The 25,450-nt window shown below is 40.6% G+C and overlaps 1 protein-coding gene across 3 annotated transcripts in view; it reads right to left on the minus strand.

The window, feature by feature from the left end:
• Positions 1 to 25,450, minus strand: part of STAG1 (STAG1 cohesin complex component) — a 151,510-nt gene that overhangs the window by 100,156 nt on the left and 25,904 nt on the right. For all 3 annotated transcript variants that reach the window (XM_064721164.1, XM_064721165.1, XM_064721166.1), the window contains exons 2-3: positions 12,929 to 13,063; positions 6,021 to 6,123 (exon numbers count right to left, since the gene is read on the minus strand). In XM_064721164.1, coding sequence (XP_064577234.1) covers positions 6,021 to 6,123; positions 12,929 to 12,957 — 132 coding nt within the window. In that variant the 5' untranslated portion in view covers positions 12,958 to 13,063. The remainder of the gene's footprint in view (positions 1 to 6,020; positions 6,124 to 12,928; positions 13,064 to 25,450) is intronic.

Genomic DNA, 25,450 nt, shown 5'->3' on the forward strand with positions numbered 1-25,450 from the left:
GCATCCCAGAAAAGAGACACATGCACTCACAGGAAAGGGTGATCCTTCTGCAAAAAACAAGGAAACCTTTTCTCCAATGCCATGAAGAGTTTCCACAGAGAAACAGCCCTGCTCAAGAACGAGTGTAGCCCCAATAAACCTGTCAGACTACCACTGACAGCTGTAAAATGAGATGTTTCATAAGATCAGAGTGAATTTGCAGCAGGTCTGCTCCCACGGATCCAACAAATACTCATCAAGACACAGGAAAAACAGAACTGCTGAGTCCTAACAGGAGCAAAAACTGATTATTGCACACCATTTTACAGCTTTGAACCACAAAGTTCCCCCCTGAAGTGGGTGAATTGGGACTGCCAAAGGGAGGGATAAAGCAGCATGACACAGTAAGAATGCTTGGGGCTTTTTAATCATACACCACAGAAAGTGCTGCCTGCAGCTGAGAGGCTGCAGTAGTTGCATTTGTGATTTCACTCCAAAACCCAGGACAGCTGGGCTGGTGTGCTGTCAAAATGGACTGAGGTGCCAAATGATAACAGATATTCCTGATGACTTTTCAAATTTGTGACAACAAAAGCTAAGGGTTTATATAAATGGCCATATTGACTGTCACATGCCTCACCTGTTGCTTTAAGGCTTAAATGAATGCAAACAGGAAACAAAATACTCACCTTGACTGCAATTAAATTACAATGCTGGCAGTTCAGGATTTTGTAACAAATTAACTACACAATACTTTTCATGTCTTTAAAATTACTGTGAAGAAAATAGTGACCCACATTTGTAAAATCAAGTAATACAGTGAAAATTGATTCACATGCTACCAAAAAAAAAAGTAAAAGTGGCTTGACATTTTCCATTAACTTTGCCCAAGCTGATGTGATGCACTTGTTGAAGAAACAAAGGCAGTGGAAGCCCTAGAGTCAGTAACTCCTCCCAACACACCACCTGAAAACAACCACCTGTATGTGCATTCACACTGTGAGTCATTTAGAGGAATGAATTCCCCACTTCCCTGCGAAGGTGGGAGAAAGTTTTTAACCCCCACTTGAGTAAGACTGAAGAACTTGTCTCTCCAAGGCACCAGCCCCTCAAGAAGCCCTGTGTTACAAGTTTGTGTTAAGTGGAAGAATGGTAATGCCTGAGGTCTTCATGAGTTAATCCGGATTAAAAAACCACTATGACACATTTCATACCATCCTCGTGGTAGTCTAGGGAGAAGGTTCTGGGATTCCCACAGTCCTGTGGATTGTTTTGGTCATAGAAACAAACAAGGTGCTCCCTGTGAAAAGTTTCATCCCACAAATAAAGACAGGTGCAGGTCCCCTAACACCCAGAGCTGCTTCAGCTGCAGCATTTGCAGTTTAGGACAAAAAAAGCTGAGGCAGTGTTGGGAGTGGTGGTGCAATTTTTCACCCTTATTTAAAAATCTATCAAGAGCTCTCAAAGTCATCTTAAAGAATCACGAGAGTATGCTGTTAATGCTTGAATAATTTCAATTCTTCTAGCTGAGGCATTTACTACCAAAAAAAAAGAGTATTTCCACAGAAAAATGAAGAATAGAATAGATTGCAAAAAATACAAGAACCATCCCATCAAAAGCTTAAAAGGAAAACATCTAATGCTACAGGTAACAGGATAGAAAAGTGTTCACAAAGATGCTATAGATTCTGCATTTCTACTGAACTATAGACTCCCTTCAGTTGTAAGGGACAGACCTAAATCATCAGGCAGGCAAGCTGAAACAGGACACTGATGTAAATCACACCAACCACAAACCTCCACTGTATGAAAAGAAATTCTTCTAAGAGGATTCCTCCCTGTTATTAATCAGAACACGTATGACTTGGAACTAGAAGCAAAACTCAATCCCCTGCTGTATCTAACATCTATACTGCAAGATTAAATAAGGCCAGGAATCTGCTGCAAAGTTAAAATTCCCCATATGAATGCAAAGCTAAGGCATTGTGGTCTGTCTCCTCCATACCAAAAACTACAAAAGGACCTGAAAGCAAAATTGTACAGGCTTTGCTTGCCACAAAAGCATCAGAAGTGCCTTGTTTCATCTTGCTTTAAGTGGAGAAAGATACACTGTGGCTCTGACTATGAGATGAGAAAGAAACCAGCAGATTCCCAAATTGCCACCTCTGGAACAAACTGATGTTTCTCCCTGTCCTCTGAATCAGAGATTAAATGTGTCTACTCCTACTTCGAATCTGAAACACAGCCAGGGATCTCTCTCACTGCCTCAACCTCCAGCAGCTGAGGTTTAAGCCAAGCTATTCTGAGCTCCTGGGAAGGTGAGGCCAGGTAGTTTAAAATAAAGCATGCCAACAAAGCTGAACAGAATGTTGATCCAAAAGAGGAGACAAAAAAGGATGGATAAATAACTGATCTGAGCCTGAGCTCACTGATGTGAATGCTACACTGCATCATAAGCCCTTGGGCTTTCAAATCCCCTGTGCAGAACAGGAGAGCACATCCATACCCATGTATTTCAATAATGCAGCAGACAGAGAGGGCACTTTGGCCAATATCACTCATGAACTTCAAGGAGAGGACTGTTAGAAGTCACTCCTTAACCAGAATTTATTAAATTCCATTCCCTGAATTCATTAAATACATAGCCAGACAGTATCCTCACATACAGCACCACAAACATGTGCACCACAATACCCCACTGGCTGGACAGGCTCAGCTCCAGGCAGGCTCTCCATGGGCATCTCATTGAGACAGAAGGGCACGTGGCCAGGAGGCAGCCCCAGGCACTGGAGCAGGACACGGTGCAGCCCCTGCTCAACTCCCAGCAAGGGCCAGGGAGCTCAGGGCAGTCAGGTTCGATTCTGAGAGCTATTATGCAAGACCAATGCACTTCATCTATTTGCAAATTGACTGTCTGGCCTACTCAGTCAAGTACTCATTAGAACAGTGGACAGAAGTGAAGGGGCTACTTGAAGTGTAGTGGTTTAGAATGGAATGACTTGGAATGAAAGGAAATAGTAAAAATCAACTAGTTCCAAGAGGTTTAGAAAGTGAAGGTACCCTCAAAGCATTACAGTTCTCCATGAACTGAAGAGGTATTTGCTACAAAAGGCAGTTTTTCAAATGAGCACCATCTTCTTACAAAGGTCTCAAGACTGTAGAAAACGTCTTTCTTTGGAAAACAATCTGGAAAGTCCCCTTGTAGTAGTGTATCTTTCTGATAAAAGGTCAAGTCCATTTTGTGACACTCAGCAGAAACCTGTTTAAAACACATACATCTAATTAATGGAATATATTCTATGCAGCTCTGTAATAGGATCATGCAGTATCCCTTTCCAAGAGGTCAGTATGTTTATGGCACATGTGCCACTCCAGCTGTGATGGCCTAAGGACATCAGCAAATCAGCATTTACAGGAAGAGATTAGATCATAATATTTAAGTTAGAAAAAATCCCAGGCACAGAAATCAGAAGAGCCTTTGGGCTACCATTCTTCAGATCTAAAACAAATTAAAATAATCTAAGCTAAATCTAATCTAAGTTAAGAAAAACATTTCTGAACTTAACTAAACCTTTTAATCTGTTTCACATCTGACAGTACAGGTAGGTGGTACCTGTAAGGAAACAAAACCACGGTAGTGAAGAGTTATGGGGAAAATGTCAGAGCTACAGGCAATGTCAGGAACCAGGCAATTCACCTGAGGGAAGTGGCTGGGCTGGCAACATGGCTTGATAAAGCAATACAATTATCAAGTCCCTGGCTTTTAACATCAAATAATGCTGTAAATTCAATTGCCTAGATTCGCCTTTCCAAGGTTTTTGCATCTATCTTCTAGTCATTATAGTGGCTTTTTGCTTTTGGGGCTTTTTTTTTAGAAGAACCAAGGGAGAAATTTATCATGAAGTAAAATGGAATAGGCACCTAAGAGAAGCTGTGCAGTCTCCAGCCTTGGTAGCTTTCAAAATCCAACTGGAAAGGCCATGAGCAATGTGGTCTGATCCCAAAGCTGACCCAGTCTGACCAGGAGGCTGCAATGAGACTTGCTGAGTCCCATTCCATAAACGACCATATTGCTTTTCCTCTCTGAAACTCTCCCAGTCCTAATATACACTTTGCTGAGATTTTGGGGTGGAGGTCAAAAGGGAAAGAGAAAGTACAACCGAGCAAATTGTTCCAAATTTTGACAAACTACAGTTTTATAAAGGACACTGTATTTGTTTCATCCTCTACTTTCTTCCTCTGAGTTTTAAGACTGGATTTGGAGGTTTTTGACTCCTTTTAAGCACTAAGATAAAGCTTCAGAAACCCCCCTGATAACCTAAGGTCTTGCTCCTTAGCAGCAGCAGTCAGCTCACAGCCCATCACTTGGTGACTCAAGCAATGGCTGCTCCCTCTGCATGTTCATCACTTGACAATCACACCTAATGAGCCTGGAGTTGTTCTAAGCAAAATGAGCAATTCCTCCCCTGGAAACCTGATAGCAGGACCAGCAGAGTGCGTCAGCAAATGTTCCCATAGGAGCTACTAATAAAGCAAAGCAGAGGAATGAGAAATGCTTTTTGTAACACTCACCTTTCCCTTCCAGTGAGTATGTGCTCTCCCTGGCGTTGCTATAACTTGAAATTGTATATTGTGACAACATTCTGGGTTAGCAATCAGATTGCACCAGCCTGCTTTTTTTATTAGAGTTACAAAACCCTATAGGTTTGCTAATTAAATATTCATAAGATAACTTTTCATTTTATCCTTTGCTTACAAGCTATGTAAACAGATAAACTGTTCTCTTTAAGCACTTCTTTAAGGCTTGCTCTGAAGAGGCTTCATGCTCATGAGCAAATCCATTTGTCTGATGAAGAACACAGGAAAGTGTTTGAAAGCTTTCAAAAAGGAAGACAACGTGCCCAGAAAAGACCAGGATTTAAAATGTTGGCACCTTGAGTAAAGCCAGAGACTGTGATGCAAATTGAAAACCAACAGGAAAGAGGAATTTGCTCCAGCTTGGCCAGCATGCCTGAGAGTAACCCATGGATCTGTCCATTCTTACATTCCCACCAACCCCATGGTTTGAGATAAACCTTAGGATCACAGCTCTCAGGGTTAAAAAAAAAAATATCACCCCCATCTACCAGTGCTATATAGATATATGGCACATTCATGCCGTGAGTTTATTCACAGAACAACCCCAAGAGGTGAATCAAGCTCATTAACAACAAACACACAAGTTCCCACCAAGTCTTACTCCACACTGGGTACTTCAAGTGACACAGCCAAGGGAACTACACTGATCATCTTCAAGAACCAAGATGAAGGAAAACATGACACACAGAACTTTCCCTTTATTTTCCAATGAATTGTCTATTTTATAAAATAGATGAAAATAAAAGAGAAAGCCTCCCTAATACCCCAGGTAATAGAGAACTGTTTCTGTATGTTCCTGCTGATAGGCCAGCAGAGACAAAGACAGCCATATCACCTCTGCACTATGCCAGGGGATGTGTTGAAGCTTCCAGTCTATAAATAGAATGCAGTGTGTCAGTCACATGACTTTGAAAGGTGTTAATAGATTTTCTCAGGAATCTAGGAAATATCAGGCTGTAATTCTTCCACTCACATGAAGGGATTATCAGTAATAAATGGATGGCTCAAATGCCATTTGTCACTTAAAGTCCATCACAGCTTTCAAGAAGACAGTGGTTGTACTTATTGAGCCTATTCTCACATCTGGAAGAACGTGGTACTGACAATAATAACAAAACTGTATTGCTCATGAAGGCAGCTAGCAAAAGAAAAATTAATAGTTATTATGACATCATTTTTATGTCCTTTTTTAAAGGCTTCAAACATTGTTTGCACATCAATTTGATAAATATTTCATACTACAAGTCTTCATGAAGTCTGACATAGGACTCATTAAAAGCCTATTTATGTGACCACAAGATGATCAGATGAAAAAGAGTCTACAGTCAATTATAAATAGATGCATAACTAAACAACAATAAATTAAATAGATGCATAACAAAACCAAAATAAATTATACATACTGGAGGCCTGCCGGGACGGCCCCTTTTTCTTTTTCCTTTGACTTCTGCTTCTTCAAGCTCACTGCCAGCATCTGAATGTGCAGTAGTTTCATTTGTAGAATCCCTAGGGGGAAAAAAATTACATAAATTCAAATTATCTAAAATCAACTAGTAGTTTGTAACTGACCAATTAAATACTTAGTCCTGAGCCAGAAAACAAATAAACAACAACAAAAGTCAGCATTAAAAGGCTTTCCCCATTTATTCTGCAAACCAAGGAAATGAGTATTGTTAGCCCTGGCAAAAGAACTTCCCTTTTCATCAGCTGCAATGTCATTTTATTGACTGGAATTCTTTAAATTAATTTTATTTGAAAACACGTTACACTTCAAAACTGGCTATATTAACCAGCACATGCTCAATTCATCAATCCCACAATGTATTCACTTCCTTTTACTCTTTGTAGCTGCTTCTGAGCTGTTCTCAAGGCCCCAAGAGCAATGTGGAGTCCAACCCAGCTGTGTCATCATCAGCACAGTTACACAAGGTCCCACACAGCTCTCAGTGACACCCCAAGACAAGGGGCTTGGGCAGCTATTCATAAAGAGGATTCATTCTGCCCCAAACCCAAAAACTCCCTTTGATCTGAAGACATTGATAATTTTTGCAATTAGACAAATATTTTCATTTGTATAATGGAAAAGCTTTGACATTGCTCAACTCCTGTTAGCTGAAAAGCTCAAACAATAATTTGTCATTCGTTGCCATTTCAGATTTAAGAGAATGATAAAAAAAAACTCCCCTAATTTTCACCACCCATCCAAGCCAGAGGCACAGGTACCTCTGTGCCTTCTAAACTCACATGGCTGCCTGAAGAAACTCAGATTGTAATTGATCTTTTGAGGCATCAGACCTTGCCCAAGAGCAGCTCACATGCAAAACCATACCTGGGCTTTATTTTCACTGTGCAAGACCACCAGTGCACCAGATCTCTATAAATTTTCATTTACAACTAAAAATGTCCTAGATTACTCAAGGATGGGTCAAGGGTAGTTATCATCATAGACTTCTTTAAATCCAAAATCATTTCCTTGAACTGAAAGGAGTTCAGTTGCTGTGTTACTTGTGCAAAGGAAGGTGAAAACCAGACCTATTCCATATTTTACAGAGCCTCAAACATCAACAGCAGCATCAGTGATCTGCTCTGGAGAAACCGAGAAGCTCCAGCAAGCAAAGCTCTACACAGATCTTCCACCTTGTCTCAGGGTTATTTTGTATTTTGCTTTATAGACCAGGAATACTTTACAAATTTGTTGTATCACCAAGAAAGCAATTTAATAATGCAGAAAGATATTATTGTATCAGAACTGGGAATGCTCTCATACGCCTCTTTACTGAAATTAATGTATTGTCTAGGTCTGCTCTCACTCAAATAATTCTGTAGAACTATGATGAGTTTCTAATATTAAGACATTGTTTTCCAACCTTTTCCTATTTGCAAGCACAAAACTACCAAGGGGTCCACAGAATCTTTCACAAAAGCCAGAATGCAGAAGAACATCTATGACTGTCTTTTACTGAAAGTAACTTCAGTGGATTATCTCTAGATACTCTATACACCCCAGAAAATCAGGCACCCTAGATGAAAAACCACTATTCCAAGTGCATTTGAGTTCACAAATTACATGCTTGTAATGCAGTACCTCTACAAAATATTGAAAATGCAGCTTTGTTGTGATACAATTAAAAAGTAGCTTTTGCACTTCATAAAACATGAAACTTGAAAAACTTAGCATCAAGCTATGTATTTGGAAAAACACACAAAAATGTAAAAAGTCTAAAACCAAATAAAAGATACCCCAAAGAGAGTTCAAAATTGCTTGGTAGATTAGGGCCACAGCAGAGGAAAGCAATGCAGTAAATACAGATGAAAACCTGCTTATGTAGATGGATGTACCCAGCCTTTACTCAAATACCTCATCACACTGCAAGTCACTGACAAAAATGCACACTGGCTCACAATGGCAATTTTAATAGATTTTGAATACAGAAGTAAGGAACCCCATAAAAATATTTGCTCCCTTCTGTTTCTACAGAGAAATTAAAACCATTCTCTATTGCTCTCTCTTAAAAAAAAAAAAAAAAAAAAACCAAAAAAACAAACCCAAGGCTTTTCTCTCTGGTTTGCTCAGATCCTTACTGGAAAAGTTCCAGGCATGGTGTGTCTATCTAAACAATACCCCCATTCCTGGGGAAACACTGAGCTTTGCTAGCTTATAAACCTGCACCCCTAGGATCATCAGGATAAAGATTTCTCTCTATTAAAAACAGATTCAGCAATCCTCCTAGGCAAACACCTCAAACATTGCCCTTGAAACACCAGAGCTATATAAATAAATGAAACTCTGCTACCACTTCACATGCATCTACTCCACAGAGAACTCGAATTTCTGCCGATTTACAGCCTCAGTCCAGCCTAGCAAAACCTCCAGATAAATCTGCCTATTTAGCTCTGGAAATTTCAAATCTTTCCCAACACTGCATATGGAAGGAACAGTTAAGTTATTAACCATCTTCTAATCTTTGCCTTAAATAGATTGTTGCCTTAAACCTGATTCTCTTAATATTCTTCTAGTAAAACTTCTCTGATTTGCTGGAAGCCTCTTTGGCCATTTCCCTTTTTGGGAAAAGCTCAGTAAATTAGTACTGAGGGTGAGATTCATCTAATCTAAATTAGAGATATATGCAATGCAAAATACCTTAATGTATAAGATACCCCCCACTAAGATCAGTGTCCAAAACTGGTCAGACAGTTGAAGTCTTCTAAATTTTGCTTTCTCTCCATTGATGATAAAGTGATCAAGACAAGCAGCTTGAATATAAATGTTTCAAAATTAACAAAGCAACTCTCACCCTAACAACATGGGAGGAAGAAAGGAAACTTTTTTCCAGCAAGAATGTATGTAAGGAGCAAGGGGAAACCATCAAAAACTAGGTTCCCTTCAATCCTCACATTATTTGGAGTAGGGAGACACGATCCAGGACAACCTCCAGTCTTTAGCTGGTTTCATAATAAAATAAACATCATTTCAAGCAGCAAGGAATTCTGTTTGAATCATCCAACCCCTGCACACAAAGGTCCTTGCAGGGTGGCAGTGAGCCCTTTCAGTCTGGGAGGCAGCGCCTCTTGCCTCTGTCCCAGCCTTGCAGCTGCTCTGGGTACACACACGTGCCCCTTTCCCTCTTATTTCTGCACTCAGAGCAGCAGCACAGCATCTCCCAACTGCTGCAGTCCTGGCACTTTGGAACACTCTGAGAGAAGCAGCTGGCCAGCATCCATCTCCCTCATTCCCTACACATGGCACAGAACTGCTAAGAAGTCATTTATCTGGTGGCAATTATCCACATCTTAATAGAGCAGAATTATCCTATCCCCATTCCACGTGTGTGTGACACCTGAGGGGAAACTTGGGCTTAGTCATAATTGATCCTTCCTGAAGCTGGTGTGAGGGAAGATAACCTGGGCCTAAGGAAAGCTGCCTCATCTAAGGAGAGGCAGGAGTGCCTACAGCGAAACCTTTCCTCTCCTAAGACTGCTTTGAAATGACAGAGACCTGAGAGAATTTGACAGAGGTGGGGGGACCTACAAGAGCGGAGCAAAGGAGACAAGTGACACCCCCTTTTCAGGGCTCAGGTATATATATAAATATATACTCTGCTGTGCTTTCTGGTTTCTCTGGTAACTAAAGCATCCTAGAAAAGGGGCAGCAACTCCAGATCCCTTCTAAAAACTCCAGATATTATTCCAGAGCTATAATTACTAACCCTTGAAGCTATCCATGTTAATGAAGAATTACCAGATTACTGGACAGCCCTTTCCATTAACACAGTAAATTTCACATCTCTGTAACACAAACTAAAATGAATTTACCTTTCTTCTACTATTCCACAAAGTCCTAGCTATAGCATTTATATCCCATGCCCCTTTAAAAGCATACCACAGCAAAAACCTGTGTTTATGTATCAGGTTTTGTAAAAAAAAGGAACCAAAACACTTCTATAAGCTTTTATAGCTGTTGCTGAGGGGCTCAACATTCTGGCAGAGATAAATCCAGTAATTGCTATCACCAGATTCAGCCTTGTGAAAAAAAGCATTCATGAAGAAAAGTGGCTAAATGCACAGGCTCATGAATCATGGATGAATCAGTTCTCATGGCTGATCTTCAAAAATCTAAGGAGCAAACATGAGTCATGCCATTGAGAGAAGATTCATACCTGTCCATCACACAGATCGAATACACCAGATGCTTTCTCCAAACATCTGAAACACCAATAAGTGAAATCCTTGTCTTCACTGTGTTCTAATGCTACTTCTATGAATCTAGAAAGGTTAAAGATTCTCCTTTCATGTTCCCTCAACAAAGAAGAATTTGGGAGGGAATATATGATATGGTCCTAAGCAACGTATATTAACATATCAAATTGGCTTTTGGATTGTTTGTTTAAAGAGGGTAGCCAAAAAGATTACAAAACATTACAAAAAAGAAGAAAAAAACCAGCACAGGAATGGGAGATAATAATAATCCTTCAAATAATTCATTTAAGAGCTAGAAAGGAAACCTTGATGTTCTGTGTGCAACTGGACTGTGTCTTCCCAAATCTGTAAATGTGTGAAGCTAATACCCCCTAGCCCAAAAATTGTTTCAGGCTTCCCCACCCTGAGACAGCACTCTTCCTGATGGAAGCCTGACTGAGACCTTCTGAATTAGAATTTATCACTTTATTTGATACTTCATGCATACTAGCCAATGTTCTGAGCCCTCAAGAGAGTCCCGAAACCTCTATATGCAAATCATGCTGAGTTCTTTGAAAATGAAAGATCTCCTCTTGCTCATAAGCAATTAAACTACATGTATTGTTGAGGATGACATTTCACCAACACTTCATAGAGTAGCATTAAATTATTCCCAACTTTACCAGAAAAAAACAACATTAATGTTTTCTTACGCTCTTTGATTTGCTTAAAATCAGTGGCTCTGACTAAAGAATATTTATAGAATATTTAACATCCCTCAGGTTTTTCAGCAGGTGTGTCAAGTTACCAAATCCATTAACATACACTTTTTAACCTTAAACTCTGTGATATTCCATTCACTTTTTAACTCCACCTGGATTCTTTAAGTGGGAATGCAATTTCCACCACCACAGACTTTCCTAACTTTTTGTTCTTGGAATATTTCACAAACATTCCCTCACTTCTTGAATGTGGCAAATCCAGGAAATATGAACCAAGAAAATGTTCTTCCACAACTAATCCCTAAGCTAACAGGAACCCCCTCAGGCTGACACTCCCCCTCAGTGCTGCCCATCAAGGTCATCCCCAGCTTTAGCCTGTACTCATCCACAACTAAATTGTTTTAAAGAGGTTCTAAAAATACAAGCAAAAACTGTAATGCAAAGCACACTATTATTAAGGTCAGACAAATTTCTTTTCAATTGTCCAACCATCCAGTTTCTTAAATAACAGGACTTGAAGTCTTAGCTTGGAATGCCACTCATCCCTGATAAACTAAAGTTCCTTCACACCCTGAGGTAAAAAAAAAATTAGAAAGCACTTCAAGCAAAAAAAACTTAACACTAGATAGTTACCAAATGTACCTGGTGCAGGTGCTTGGCACTGGCAGCAGGGTGGTGACAGAGAGAGCCCTGTGAGGGGATGGTGGGGAGCAGCAGCCCTGTGAGGGGATGGGGCAGGGGGCAGCAGCCCTGTGAGGGGATTGGGATGGGAGGTGGCAGCCCTGTGAGGGGATGGAGGGGGGCAGCAGCTCTGTGAGGGGATGGCGGGGGGCAACAGCCCTGTGAGGGGATGGCGGGGGGCAACAGCCCTGTGAGGGGATGGGACTGGGGGGCAGCAGCCCTGTGAGGGGATGGCAAGGGGCAGCAGCCCTGTGAGGGGATGGAACCGGGGGGCAGCAGCCCTGTGAGGGGATGGGATGGGGGGGGGCAGCAACTCTGTTGAGGGGATGGCGGGAGAAGAGGTCCCTTGAGGGGAACCCGTGCTGGAGTGGGCTGGGCACCCTGACCGGGGCATGACGGGATGGGGTGGGATGAAAGATTGAAGGTGAGCTTGGGCAGGGGTAAAAGGAACATCTGGTAGGTTTTGCCTTTGTTTCTCACCCTCATCCAAACCCTTTTTAATTAGCAATAAATTAATTTTCTCCAAGCCAAGCCCATTTGGTCTGTTTTGATTTCCCTGTCATTACCTCACCCCATAAGCTTCCTCACTTTGTGTGCTCTCCTGCCCTGTGAAGAGAGGAGCAAGTTCCAGTCTCTAAAATTCCTTCTTAACTCTATTGGATTTCCTCTTCAGCTCCTCCTATTATAGACTTTGCCCTCTGTTCTTCCAGTAGCTCACTTTATCCAAGCACAGCCATGTTCACATGTGCATTAACCATTCCTATTTCCCAGCAGGACCAAAACATGTTCGTGACACTTGCTATCATCAACTGCAGCAGGCAAAGGCTTTTTGCACAATAAATTCAGCTCGTTGTAAGAAAATACACAACTGGAATGTACAACATGGTGTGAGGAAGTACACAACTGGAATATACAACATGGACTGTTGTGACCAAAACCAATACATGCTGCTGAAAGCTCACAACATTCAGAAGCATAAAAGTAGCAAAGATCTTGTTTTGCTTTGCACAGCAAAGTTAAGTCTCCATACATAGAAAGAAATATTTTTTAGATTAAGTGTTTTGCAGTTTTTTTACACAGTTTTTCAGCACATGAAAACACAGGAGGCCTGGAACAGCCACACTAACATGCACTTATTCCAAGCTTGTGTTTTATCCTCACAATCACCTCTCTGTTTACTTCAACCTATTTAAAAGCCAAGATTTCAAATGTAGAGAGAAGTGCATACTCACTGTAGTACTGGCAAATCTGAAGTAATCATTTTTGCAGCACTCTTGGAAGTAAGAGCTACATAGAACTTCTTCTTAAAGTAATTATAAGACAACTACTTGGAAACCTCTTTCATGAAAAGAATGTCAAAGTCCAGTCTGTAAGAGAGAGAAAAAAAATTTTAGATGTGACTCCAAAATAGTAATACATTGAATAAACATGCTGTCAACAAAAAAGGTCAAATTTGAAGTAGCATCACTATTAAACCACAGTAACTTTAAAATGGAAGACCCCAAAATAGCTTAATCATATTCTTGCATTCAGTTTTATATTTCTGTTTAGGTAACTAAAAATAAAATAAATAAAAATTAAATAAAAATTTAAAAATAAATGTTCTGCATTACCTTCTGTACTTCTTTACCACATATGTGTGTTTAAATGGCACTACACTTATTCAACCAGACTCTCTGGCTCACAGCTTTGTGTGACTGAATTTCACAAAATATTCAGAAGCTGTGCAAGGGTCTAAGTGCAGCAGGAGGTATTTTAACTTGATGAATCTGAAGTTGTAAATTTAAATAATAAAGTAGACTGCATCTGTGGTGTCACTACACCCACTAGTAACATTTCTCTACCAAAAAGACTAACCAAGGAGTTGACTAATGGCAGCAGATGTGACTTTACCATTAAATAATGGCACAATGTGACAGATTCAATAATCCTCACTGCAATAAAACACAGAACTGCCATCCTAGTCCTCTAGAAAAAGCAAGTTCTGGACAAACAAAGTAGATTTGTTTCAGTCTCCCCTTTTACAGGTCCTGGGGTAATAGGAAGAGCTGCATGGAGCACTGCAGTTCAGCAATGGCAAGGAATACCAAGGACTCAACTACATGTTTTTAAAACACAGGATATGTTCAAACTCTTTTATTTAAATATTAATTTCCTCTCGATGGGCATTTTTTGCCTGTGCACTAGCAGTTTTGCACAAGGCAGGAGGAAAATCCAGCCAGGAAGAGGTAACATAAACTGCACCAAACAAACCACTACAGCATATAAAGTAGAACTTCCATCCTACTACACACATCAGTGTTTATTTACCAGCTGAGAGAATTAACAGGCTTTTCTGCCTCTTCATATTACACTTCCAACTAGATTCACAGTTGCATACAACTAGTTCTTCCAGTACTTACTACTTTGTATTACCAACAGTTTTACTTACAGTGCCTTATCATGAAATTTACATTTTTATACCATATAATTACAAGCTATTTTGTTGCAAAACACATGTTCACAAACAAAAAGTTGGTTTGGAGCAAAAACCACCACTCCAGCACTAATGGTTTAAAGGGGCCAATACACCAGGCTGGTGTAAAAATTCTCCAGTTTCACTATGAGGCAGAAGTTAATCTGAGTTCTCCTTAAACAAAAATGTCATATATGCTATTTGTGCTATTTCCATAAGCATTTCTTCATTAAAGACACTGCTCATTACTGTGTTTCAAAGGATGTGATTGCCCCTAACAGGGCAATGACATATCCAGTCCACAACATAAAGCAACCACTTCAGACACTGATCAGAATTTATCATAAAGAAACACAGCATTAGATCAGATTAAGTTCTGAGTTGACTTCCTATATGAAAAAATAAAGGCAATGTTCAGATCTCTGAAATGGAGAAGTTCACTACAACCGGAACAAGACTGAAGAAAAAACTATTTTTTTTGTACTCACACAAGCAGACTCACACACATACACACATGCTTATGCTAGCTGGATGTCAAAGGAAACCTATCCATCTTATACCTTCAGATTATCTAATTCTAGCAGGATTCATGCCAATCTTACTTTCCAGAAAAGCTTTCTAAAGAAGTTCAAGGAAATTTATGTGTGCTCCAGGTGAGGTATCTTCCACAGACATTTAAGGCATCCTGCACAACTACTATGTGGGATTTCTTTCTTAAATTTTCCTTTTCAACCTAATCACCCTTCCCAACTGCTGGCTGTTCATGCTCAGATGTAATCAGCAGCATTCAGCTGCTCTAGGGAAGTGCTCTCACACACAAGGAAAAGGATACTTGCTCAGAAACAGCTTATTTGAAAAGCAAAGTCCTCACTTAGAAGTGTGGAGTGAAGGGTATAATGAGCCAGAAGCAGAAGAGAGGACCAAGGCAGCTGGACTCACAGTGCTAGGGGCAGAAAACCTGAGAGCAGGGAACTGCAAGGGACTCTGCTGTTTTCTACTTGTCCTTATGCCAAACAGGAAACTGCAAAACAGGGCTGGAAGAAGCCACCCCTCTGTGGTAAAGTTCAGACTGGACCATCAGAAGACAAAAAAGTTGTCCCTCTACACTCTTGTATTAATACAGTCACTGTGTGACAAACTACAAAAACTGTTTGACAATTGTGGAAAATTCATTGATGCGTGTAGACTACACAAGTATGAACCCTTGTGTTTTTCTGGTTTTAATAAAAGAAATACCTGTTTCTGAAAGATGAAGTTCTCATAACCAGAAAAATCAAACTCTTCCTCTTTCTCTCCTTCTACCTGAGAATAAAGTCATTGATAAAAAACATCCTGAAAGCTTGAGACACACAACTATTTTGTCACCTGTCCTAAAGAACAGAGCAGGAGGAGGAATACTTCATATTTCAGCATTTGGAGTTATTTAAACTATAATGAACACAATATAGTCCTTTAACATGCAGTTAACTGCTTATTTTAGTGTAGAAAAAAAGTCTGATGTTTTCATTCAATCCCACTTATAATGACCTTTATGCCTTTGTAGCTTTTTAAACCTGCACCTCTATATTTTAAGATGACATAAATTTATGCTGGTCCAGTTAAAATTACCTACAGAGGAATATAAAGCAGGCAGTAGAAGACACCATTTAGTTCAAACATACAGTGGGAAACAAGTAAATGTTTCCCTTTTTTACCTGTTTTCCAAGCATGCACAATAATCAGGGCAGACATGACAACCATTATATAAAACTCCCTTTATAAAAAACCTATTTTCTAGTAGATTGTTTGGTTTATTATAGTGTTTCTTCAATAACAATCTCATCATGAGCTCCGTTTTAAAAAGACTCTAGGATTTTACAACAATGAATCCAATACATGCATTCCATCAATATTTCCTGTACACACAAAGCTACCCACATTTTTTGCAGTCCTTAGGTTGTTTGCCTCTCCAGTGCTGAAGTAATCCAGCCATTTTAGCCAAAAACCAAACAAACTAAAAAACTGACAACATCCTGACAGAGTCCTTCAAAGCAACTCTCTGACAACAACAACACCAAATCAAGTTAAATAAACTCTATTGTAGACTAGGTACCCACATCTTAAAAAGCTGAACCCAAAACTTGAAGAAAATAAACTCCTTAATCTAGCAGTTACTACATTATTATTTCCATTCCCAAGAAGACACCCAAAACAAAAGATTTCAGGCATTAGGCTGACTTCCAACACAAAATCCTTTCCTTGTTGACCAAGTCACCTTATCCTTTCCAAGTGCAAAATACATTCAAACAACAGCTCACACAAATGAAGCAATGTTTTCTACAATTAACTGGTCATGCCTTTACCCCCTTCTTCATTTCCCATTTCCAATGACCCTGCTCTCTCCCTCTGTGCTCCCTGCTGGAGTACATGATGGTGTGTCATGCTCTGTACAGCACCAGAAAAAAGACATGGAAAACTCTAGCTTTTCCTGGTTTAGAGACAAGATTTGTCCCCTCAATATTCTTGCCCAAACCCTGCATCTGACTGCAAGGAAAAGGCATTAGCATCAGCACAAACAACAACCCTGCACTCCACACTCAGGCAGAGTTTCCAGCAACCAGGTGAGAGAGAAGAAAGGATCAGATGCAGGCAGATCAATTCTAGCCTTCCCTGCTTCATCCAATGTCTTGGGCACACCACAGAAACCCCTCCTGCAATGTGAAAATGGTATCTAGAAATTGGAAACATGAATTCTAAATCCTGCAGAAATAGAAAAATAATCATCAGGAACTAACCTTGCAACAAATTTACCAAATGCCGTGATGTGTTCGGCATCACTCAGGAGTTTTTGTTTGCTCTGGATTAAATATTCTATAAGACTTATTTCTGCTAAAGGTTAGGAACTTGAGACATATTCACTCATGTTAACCCTACAGCCACTAGATCTAGAGCCAAATTAGATCACCACTCCCAGGTCTGATTCTGCAAGCACATAGCATCATTTAAGGCCAAACAAATCATAATGCCCGTTCAGCCCATCTTTAAAATAATTTCATTGAAGTTCTGTGCACAACATATATTACACTCTATCATGTTCTAATAAGTCCTTAAACCAAAACTGAAAGCCCAAGTGATAGAAAAATTACCACTGAGCACTTGTGAGATCCTCACTACTCATGGTGCACAGCAAGCTCTCTATGTGGTCTGCAGCATTCCTAATGCAGTCAAACCATGACAGAAGGAAGAAATACCAGCATCAACTAGGCTAGCACAGCATGGCCATGCTTCACTTCCTACACCCATCAAAATCATCCTGGATATATTGTTAGTAGTACCCCACATCCCTCTCCAGTGTGCCTCTCCTGTTCTGGTTGGCCATTTCAGTACAACCTGCAGCTCCCAGCCTGCAGAGGCACGTCAGTGTCAACCCAAAACCCTGGGAGAGCTGCTGGACACACCAGATGCTTGTGCTGCCATTCACAGGGACCTGGGCACACTGGAGCACTGGACACACAGGGATCATGTGAAGTCCAATAAAGTGTACAGCCAAGAACCACACAGAGAAGACCTGTCCACAAAAGTGGAGTATTTAGCAGATGCTTATTATCATTGACTTAAGTTTCTATTCTTCCATTCTTTACGGTATCACCAGACACTTTACCCATACCTGTGGGATCAAAAACTACCTTGTGGCAACCATTAGCTGTCCATTTAAATTGCCTTCAATTGCAGTTGTCTCCTCAGTTGCACCAACATGCAGAACTGACTCTACAGGCAAAACAGCTGTTGCTGCTTCCTCTCACCAAATGCTTTTAGCCTAGACAGGTCCTGCCCAGTCAGCCAGAAAAATCATCTGAAGTGTCACATCAGAGCACATGAAATTATTCTGTGCTGCTCGACATTCCAAATGCAAGACCTCACACTGAAAGGCTGCACAAATCCCTTCTTCCAGAGCTGGGAATAAAATCCTTACGTGACAAAAACATCCGAGCCATGCTACCACATTTCTATACTTAGTTCTCTGTCTCTAAAAATGTGTGAGCTGCCAAAACCAATCAGTTTTTCTGTATCTTCTGCTACCATTTCCAGAAGGTAGCAGCTAATTCCTGTACTGTGCAGGTCTGTGCTAAGGCACGGACACCAAGATCACACAGGACAGCTGATACAATCTTTTACCATGGCTACAGTAGCATAATTAATTTAAATGTCACACATCACTCAGACAATTGTTTGATCTCCAGTGTTTTGTCTGATAGCTTTTAAATATATTTTCATATACTGCTTTCTTCTAATGCCCAGGATGGCTAATACTAAAAATACTTATCAATGCTTCATGAAAACAATTGTTGTAGATCTGGCTTGCTCAAGAACAGAAATGTTATCATTTCAATTTTTAATTATAATTTTTTTTTAAATAAGCGTTAATTTGATAGACTGAGCATATGAAAACAAGCTTGCCTTCCCTTTGTTATTCTTACAGACTCTTCAGACATAACTGCTCTTTCTTCTGTGGACACTCTGAGACACTTGACCTGATTTTCTGCAGCACTGAGCATTCATAACTGTTGCTGAGATCACCGGGGGCTACGGGCACTCCACCACTCATAGGGCAAATAATTATGAGCTGACTGCACAAGACTAAGAGTGAAGGCACTGACTTCTAATGTTAGTCCAATATCTGGATGATTAAGGCCTAAATTAACAACTTGCTCCTTCCCATCTGTCCATTAGGATAACATCAGACACCTACCTGCCTCATGCCCACCTGCTCTGAACACAAAATACACAGAACAAAAAGGGCTCTGCTAAGTTACTTCTACTGTCCTCAGGCTGTGAGAATGAATAGATAGATCCTGAAGCCTTCTGTTTCTCTGCACTTGTATTTCCAAAACTTAGGAGTCTTGAGAAGATAAATTCAATTGTCTTTTTAAGATGGCACAAGAACATTAAGAATCATAAAAAAAGCCCATGGACCAAGTTTTAGTTGACAGAGATTTTTCTTACTGTGGAAACTGTAAAGTCATCCTCCAAACAAAAGCCTGAACAATCAATAAAAACTTGCAAAAGACTGAATAATAAAAGGGACAGTATAAAGTATAAAGGGGCAGTATGAGTGAGAGAGATAAAGTTATCAAGGTAATTAAACTCTTCATCCTAAAAGGACCACCCTGATCAGCTGATGCTTTCTCAGCTCACTAAAATGACCAAAAGCTTCTCGAGGTTTGGCCTAGCTGATTTTAGAGGGCCAAGCCAATGTTCCAAGAGGTTCTAACACAGGAAAAGCAACAGAAGGGTACAACTGGACGCAGCAGACTGAAGAGGACGACTTCTTTTCCCATATGTAAAAACTGCTGCAAAGGCAATGGAGAGGGACAGTAAAGAGCATTTCTCAGTGGGAACACACAAGCAATGGGTGTGTGCTGCAGCAAGGACAACTCAGGTAAGACACACACAAACGAGGCAGGGACCACTGGAGCTCTCCAATAGTGTGCTCAATCAAATGTGAATTACCCACCACTGCGTATTTTTGCTTTTCCCAAGTAAATAGGTCAAGTTTGTCAGGTGCAACAGGCAAGGTCTGTGGTGAAAGCTTATTCTGAGGAGCTTGAAACAGCTGGGAAAAACCAGACATGGCTTTTGGGACACAGCCTGCTTTAGGTCTGAAGACATGGCACAACCAGAGCTGTGCCTGCAGGAAGGAAAGGCTGGGGACTAGGCCAAATCTCCATACCCTTTCTTACCCCACCTCTTCCAATGTTTCTGGGACTTTCACCTTCAATCAAACATCTGTGACAATAATTAAAACTAAATCCAGTGATTAAAATCACATTCAAACACTGCAGTGAGTGCTCATTCCTAGAAAATAATCCACATTTAGAGGAAGGCAGGAATCCCTGGTACAGTCAGACATGTAGAGGGCCACAGAGGCTGTAGATACTCGTCTCTGTGCAGCACAAAGCACAGCAGGCCAGGAGCTCACACTGTCTGCAGGCACACCAGAGCACTGTTAATAGATTTTTATGCTACCTCAGAAAAGTGTTTACTCATCTGTAATTTCTCTCAGCAGTGGACATCTGGTGTTCTATTATTCATTGCATCTGGAAAATTGCCAACAATAAAACCAATTTTCACAAAAAGGAAGCAAAGCCTGACATGAAGAATGCTGGAATAAAGGAAAAAACTCTCAGAATGGTTCACGTTTTTGTTCCCTTTGTCTTTTATTTTCTCCTCATATGGGGGACTCTGAGTAGAAAAGCCAAAAGGAACTGCAGAACATTTTTCTCAGATTATAAAAGAAAACAAGCATTTTAAATTCACATATAAATTAAAAACTCTGGCAAATGACTGATTCTGGTACTCATTTGAACATATGGGGGTAGTGCACAAAGGCTAGATGAAACTAAGGTCAGTAAAATCCTAACTTAGCTGCTAAGAGAAAGGATATTTAATGGTTAATACAAAGACTTGTATATATCAAGTAGAAGAAAATGTAGGACCACTCTAACATGCAATATTCCACCAATTTGCTGATAGGCACCTGTAATGCTCTCCTCAAAAGAACACAAACACATAATGGCTCTTCAAAGGAAGGAGGTGGTGCCGAGGACTTTGTTAAAACATTCCCACCTCAAAACTGATCCCTCAGGAAGCCAACATCTCACACTCTGAGCTTTGGAGGAACAGCTCCACCAATTCCTTCACTGCCAGACCTGTCAAGATCCACAGCCTTGCAAAGATAGCCTATCCAAGATGCTCAAACAGCAAAGATTTCTGGGCATTATCTCAGAGTGACTGAGGCACTGAAAGCCTCTCCTCAGTATTCACATCTACTCCAGAGACAAGCCTTACAAAGTTTTAGGCTAAGAGTCTTCCAGTGCTATCAGTTCAGGAACTGGAAGACCCTGGTGCACCAGTTTTTCTGAATCCAGGGAATTCAGCAATGCTCCAATGACAAAACCCCATGGATTCCTGCACTCCTGCCTAACAACAGGTTGGAGGCTCAGCTTAACCCTCAGCCTGATGCAGCTAATTGGTATCTGTTCCACGACAGCTCCTTATTCACTCAAAGATCATCTTTCTGTGAACATGAGGGTGTGTGGATGTTTTAAAATTAAGTACTTCATGTTTCAATCTGCTCAGAAGTGATGTTGCATTTGAAGAAGGGATTAGTAAATATCCAATAAGCATTTTACAAGGAGCATAATGCTATCTCTCTGCAGTGAGGCAGGCCAAACACCCTTGCTTTTAGTAACCACTTTTACTAGCATTAAGAGGACAGGGGTTCCACTGATGCTTTTCATTTAAGCAGGAATAAATTTACCAGGAAATATAAGAAAGCTGGTTTTCTTCCATTGTTAATTATTTTTAGCCCAAGTAACTCTGTAAATGAATTTTTTCAAAAATCCCATTTGCTTTAGCATAAAAGAGACTTCTCAGAAGAGGTCCTGGTAGCACAGATTTTTTGACACTTGATTCTTGACATTCTGTGGGACTATTGACAGAGTATATGGATGTACCACAAAGAGGGAGTAATTTCCACATCCACTAGCCAGAGAACCTAAATTATAAATACCTGAAAAGCAGCTCCTAAAAAACAATTTGCAAAAACTGAACAAGAGCCAAAAAAAAAGGAGCAGAGGTAGACCATAAAAGATAAGGTTATCAAAAAAAGATCATTATATATATCAATAGAAAAGCTACAGAATCAACCTCTACTTCCCAACCCCAACAAGTTCTTGACAAAATTCAACCCGGTATCAAACCAGACACCCTCCACCTACATCTTGTACCACAACAATCCCTCTTCTGAACCAATCCACAAACTGCAACCTTTCAGGAAAAAAACCACCCAAGCCCTAAATCTTCCCATGCCCCAAAACACCAAAGAAAAATCTGTGAGCAATCCCAAACCCTGTCAATAGCAAAACAAGCTGGCAACTAACTTGGTTCTTCTTCAGTAAAATTTGCTTCAAATTCTCCTCCCAGTAAATGAATCAACAGTATTCTCCTCTACCAGGAATTTTCTCATCTGTTCCCCAAGACCATGGGGCTGTGCAGGTTGTTAATCCAAGGAGACCAGATGGGAAAAACCCCATCAGAACACATTGGAGTATTCCCTTCACCACTCAGTGAGCTGGTTACAAGAGAAACTACACTGCATCTATAAACTACACAATTTAAATCATCCCTCCATCAAAGCTACCACAAACTCACTAAGGCAAATCATCAGTTTCCCATTTACCACATTTTGCCTTAAGAACTTAAAAGAACAATAACTCCAGAGTCCACATGCTGCTAAATAGCCCAAATCTATCCTAGCCTGACACTGCCCCGGTCTAAAGGCAGTGGATGAGACTCATAAACAGGCTGAAATCCTCATGGGCTTATTCTTCAACAAAGATTATAAAGGTACAAGCAAGCCCACTCTTCTGAAACACAGAGGTGATGTATTTTTCCTCTGAAAACTCACACACTTTCAAAGCCATCCCCTGTGTGACACCAAGCATCTCTATCAGACCGTTCCCAAAGCCTACCCTGAGACTGGTTTCCTGTCCACCAGGCCAACACCTCCTGTCACAAAGCCAACAGAGTGAAACTCAAACAAGCCATAAAGTGGAGGCAGTGCCCCAAGAGCCTGGGTGTGTGCTGGGAGCGCTCAGCACTGCACTGAGCCAAGAGAACCTTCCCAAAGACTGCCTCACACAAACCCTACCATATCTGCTCAACAAACCTCACCAGCACTCCATTAGCACACATGGCACAGCTTTTGACCTGTAGCAGCAGTACAGTCAAATCCTTCACTGCAAAAGCATACATTAAAAAATTTCTTCTCATCCATCTTAAAACAACCTGACCACCACAACAAAGTTGTGCGGAAAAGCACATTTTTTTCAATGGACACACACAGTCATGCTGGAGATAGAAATAAAAAGCCTTGCAAGCATGTTGTTTCCCAGGTGAACTCATACTGCAACCAAAACTCAAATCTAAATCCAGAGGCTAACACAATTCCCCAAAGCCCAAAGGCTTCCCCAACACTACACAGGAGAACAGCAAGAGGACAAGCAGCAAACAAGGAAATTATTTGCCAGAAGAACACTTCCCAGAACAAAACCATTCCACTCCTAAAGTTCTCACTCTCAATCTGAAACACTCATGGAGGTGCACAGCTGGAAAATAAAGGTTCCCATTAATTTTAAATAATTGATTCAAAAGGGAAAGTGGCTTTATCCCACATTAGTTTCCTCCATCCCTATAACTAATCTCTCTGCCCCACAGGCAAAACCTCCCCACACCTCAGCAATGAATTGCTTTCTGCCTGTACTGAGCTTCAGGATTGTGGCTTTATTTTAGTCTAAAGCAGTGTGATCCAGGAGCTTGCCTACTCTTTCACAGCAATATCAATTGACCTAAAAATACATAACCTGTACCTACAAGCCTTTCTTGATTGAGACATGAGGGAAAGAAAATATTTATTTTAGCTCAGTGAATAATCCTGAAAAAAAGTTTTTATCATTCAGAAATTAATTCTGGTTAGTCAAAAATCCTAGGAAGACTAGCTAGAGGGGGCAGAACTGCTTGCTCTTTGTTATTTAAAAATGGAGGTGTAGAGCACAAGGACACAGGTGAGCTGTGCATTTACTGCAGTGTAGCATCACCAAAATGGGCTTTGCTAACTGCACTGACCACACAACAGCTCATTCCCCATCATCTTCCTCACTGTCCTTTGAGTGTTTTCCCTCCTGACTCAAATACTTGACTCTGAAGGCATGGTGACAACTCCAACATCAAAGCTATCACTAATGTATTTGGATACTCTAAATTGCAAACACTGATAATTTCTTTCATAACTGTATCTTGCATTGCTTACAGAAATACAGGAACACCTCTTTTTATTTCTGAAGAGTTATTTGACAAGCAGATGACAAAAACTGGAATTAGTGTGACAGTGTCTGAGCAAGCATCATTCATTTTTGTGCTCCCAACTTTAAAGCCTACCCAAAAATACTTTCTCCTGCTAACATTGACAGCAGTCCTTCCCCCAAGACAAGGAAGAATTTTTCGATCTGGGAAATATTTACTAAAACAATTCATTGGACTAATGCAGCAGTTTGCAGCCTAATGAAATAGCTTAGCTAAGTTTAGCCAAAATGGACCACTTAAAAAGAGACACAAGAAAGATCTTGCCTCCCTTGGAAAGGCTGCCAGCAGATGAAGGCTGCTCCATGATGTTGGTAACGACATTATCCACAGCTCCAGTATGAACTGCCAGAGTGCTTGATTTCTCTAAAGATACCCAAACAGAGAGGAAACCCTGTGGTACTGGAAAACTGGAACATGGGCTCTGCCAGCAACCTAAACCAGTTACCTTCCTGTAGGAAATAATTAAGGAACCAAACCTCCTCCCCACCTGGTCCCCAAAGATCAAGGTTCACAGCTAACCTTGGCTGTGAATTGAGGAAAGAACCCAAGGATTAATCACCAGAAGAAACGCAGAGTAGCTGCAGAGAGCTACCTCTCACAGGTAGCAGGCTAACAGATGAAACCAAGAGCCACAAACCAACATCTCTGAGGGACCAAAGAATGGCAAAAATGTGGGATCCTGAGGCTATCCTGATACAACCAAAACTTGTTTAGAAATGTGCAGGAGGCTTAGAGGCATCTGCCTGGTTTGTGTCTGTGCAAGGCCAAAGCTCCATTCAGATGGAGTGGTGAAGTTAAGGTCAGAGCTCAGAGCAGAGTCTTCAACATCTGGAATTTAAGAAGTGCTACTCACAGAACTCTCTGCTAAGCCACAGTGATGCTTTCCAACAGTACCAGCCTCTGCTTACACACACAGCCTTAAAAATCTCTTCCCTGGGAACAACAGACTAAGAAAAAAAGAAAAATTAACAGGTGAGAAAAGAGCCTCATGCCCAGACAAGATGAGAATCATCTTCTACCATCACATATAAGACATTGGAAATAGAAAAAGCACAATTCTCTCAGTACTGCTGGTAAGACTGAGTGAAACTTAACAGAAACTATGGAAAAGAGAAGCTGATGCTCCCTAGTGAGAAGGGAAACTCCAGCAGCTGATCCACACAAGAGGATATTTCCCCCTGTAAGACTCCTTGGCTTTTGTTTTTGCAGAGAAGAGAACAGACCACACAGCTTCAAATGCTGAAGAATTTGCAAATATTTTCTTATGTGCTTCAGAAAAACCAAGCAGAGGACTTTCAGTATCTTACACAGCTACATAAAAAGAAAATACATCCAGTAACTGATATTTGAAACTGTCAGGCTGTAAGAGCAAGAGTGAGAATATTTTGAAGCATTT

This window comes from Zonotrichia leucophrys, chromosome 9 (assembly GCF_028769735.1).
Source record: "Zonotrichia leucophrys gambelii isolate GWCS_2022_RI chromosome 9, RI_Zleu_2.0, whole genome shotgun sequence".
NCBI classification, from domain to species: Eukaryota; Metazoa; Chordata; class Aves; order Passeriformes; family Passerellidae; genus Zonotrichia; species Zonotrichia leucophrys.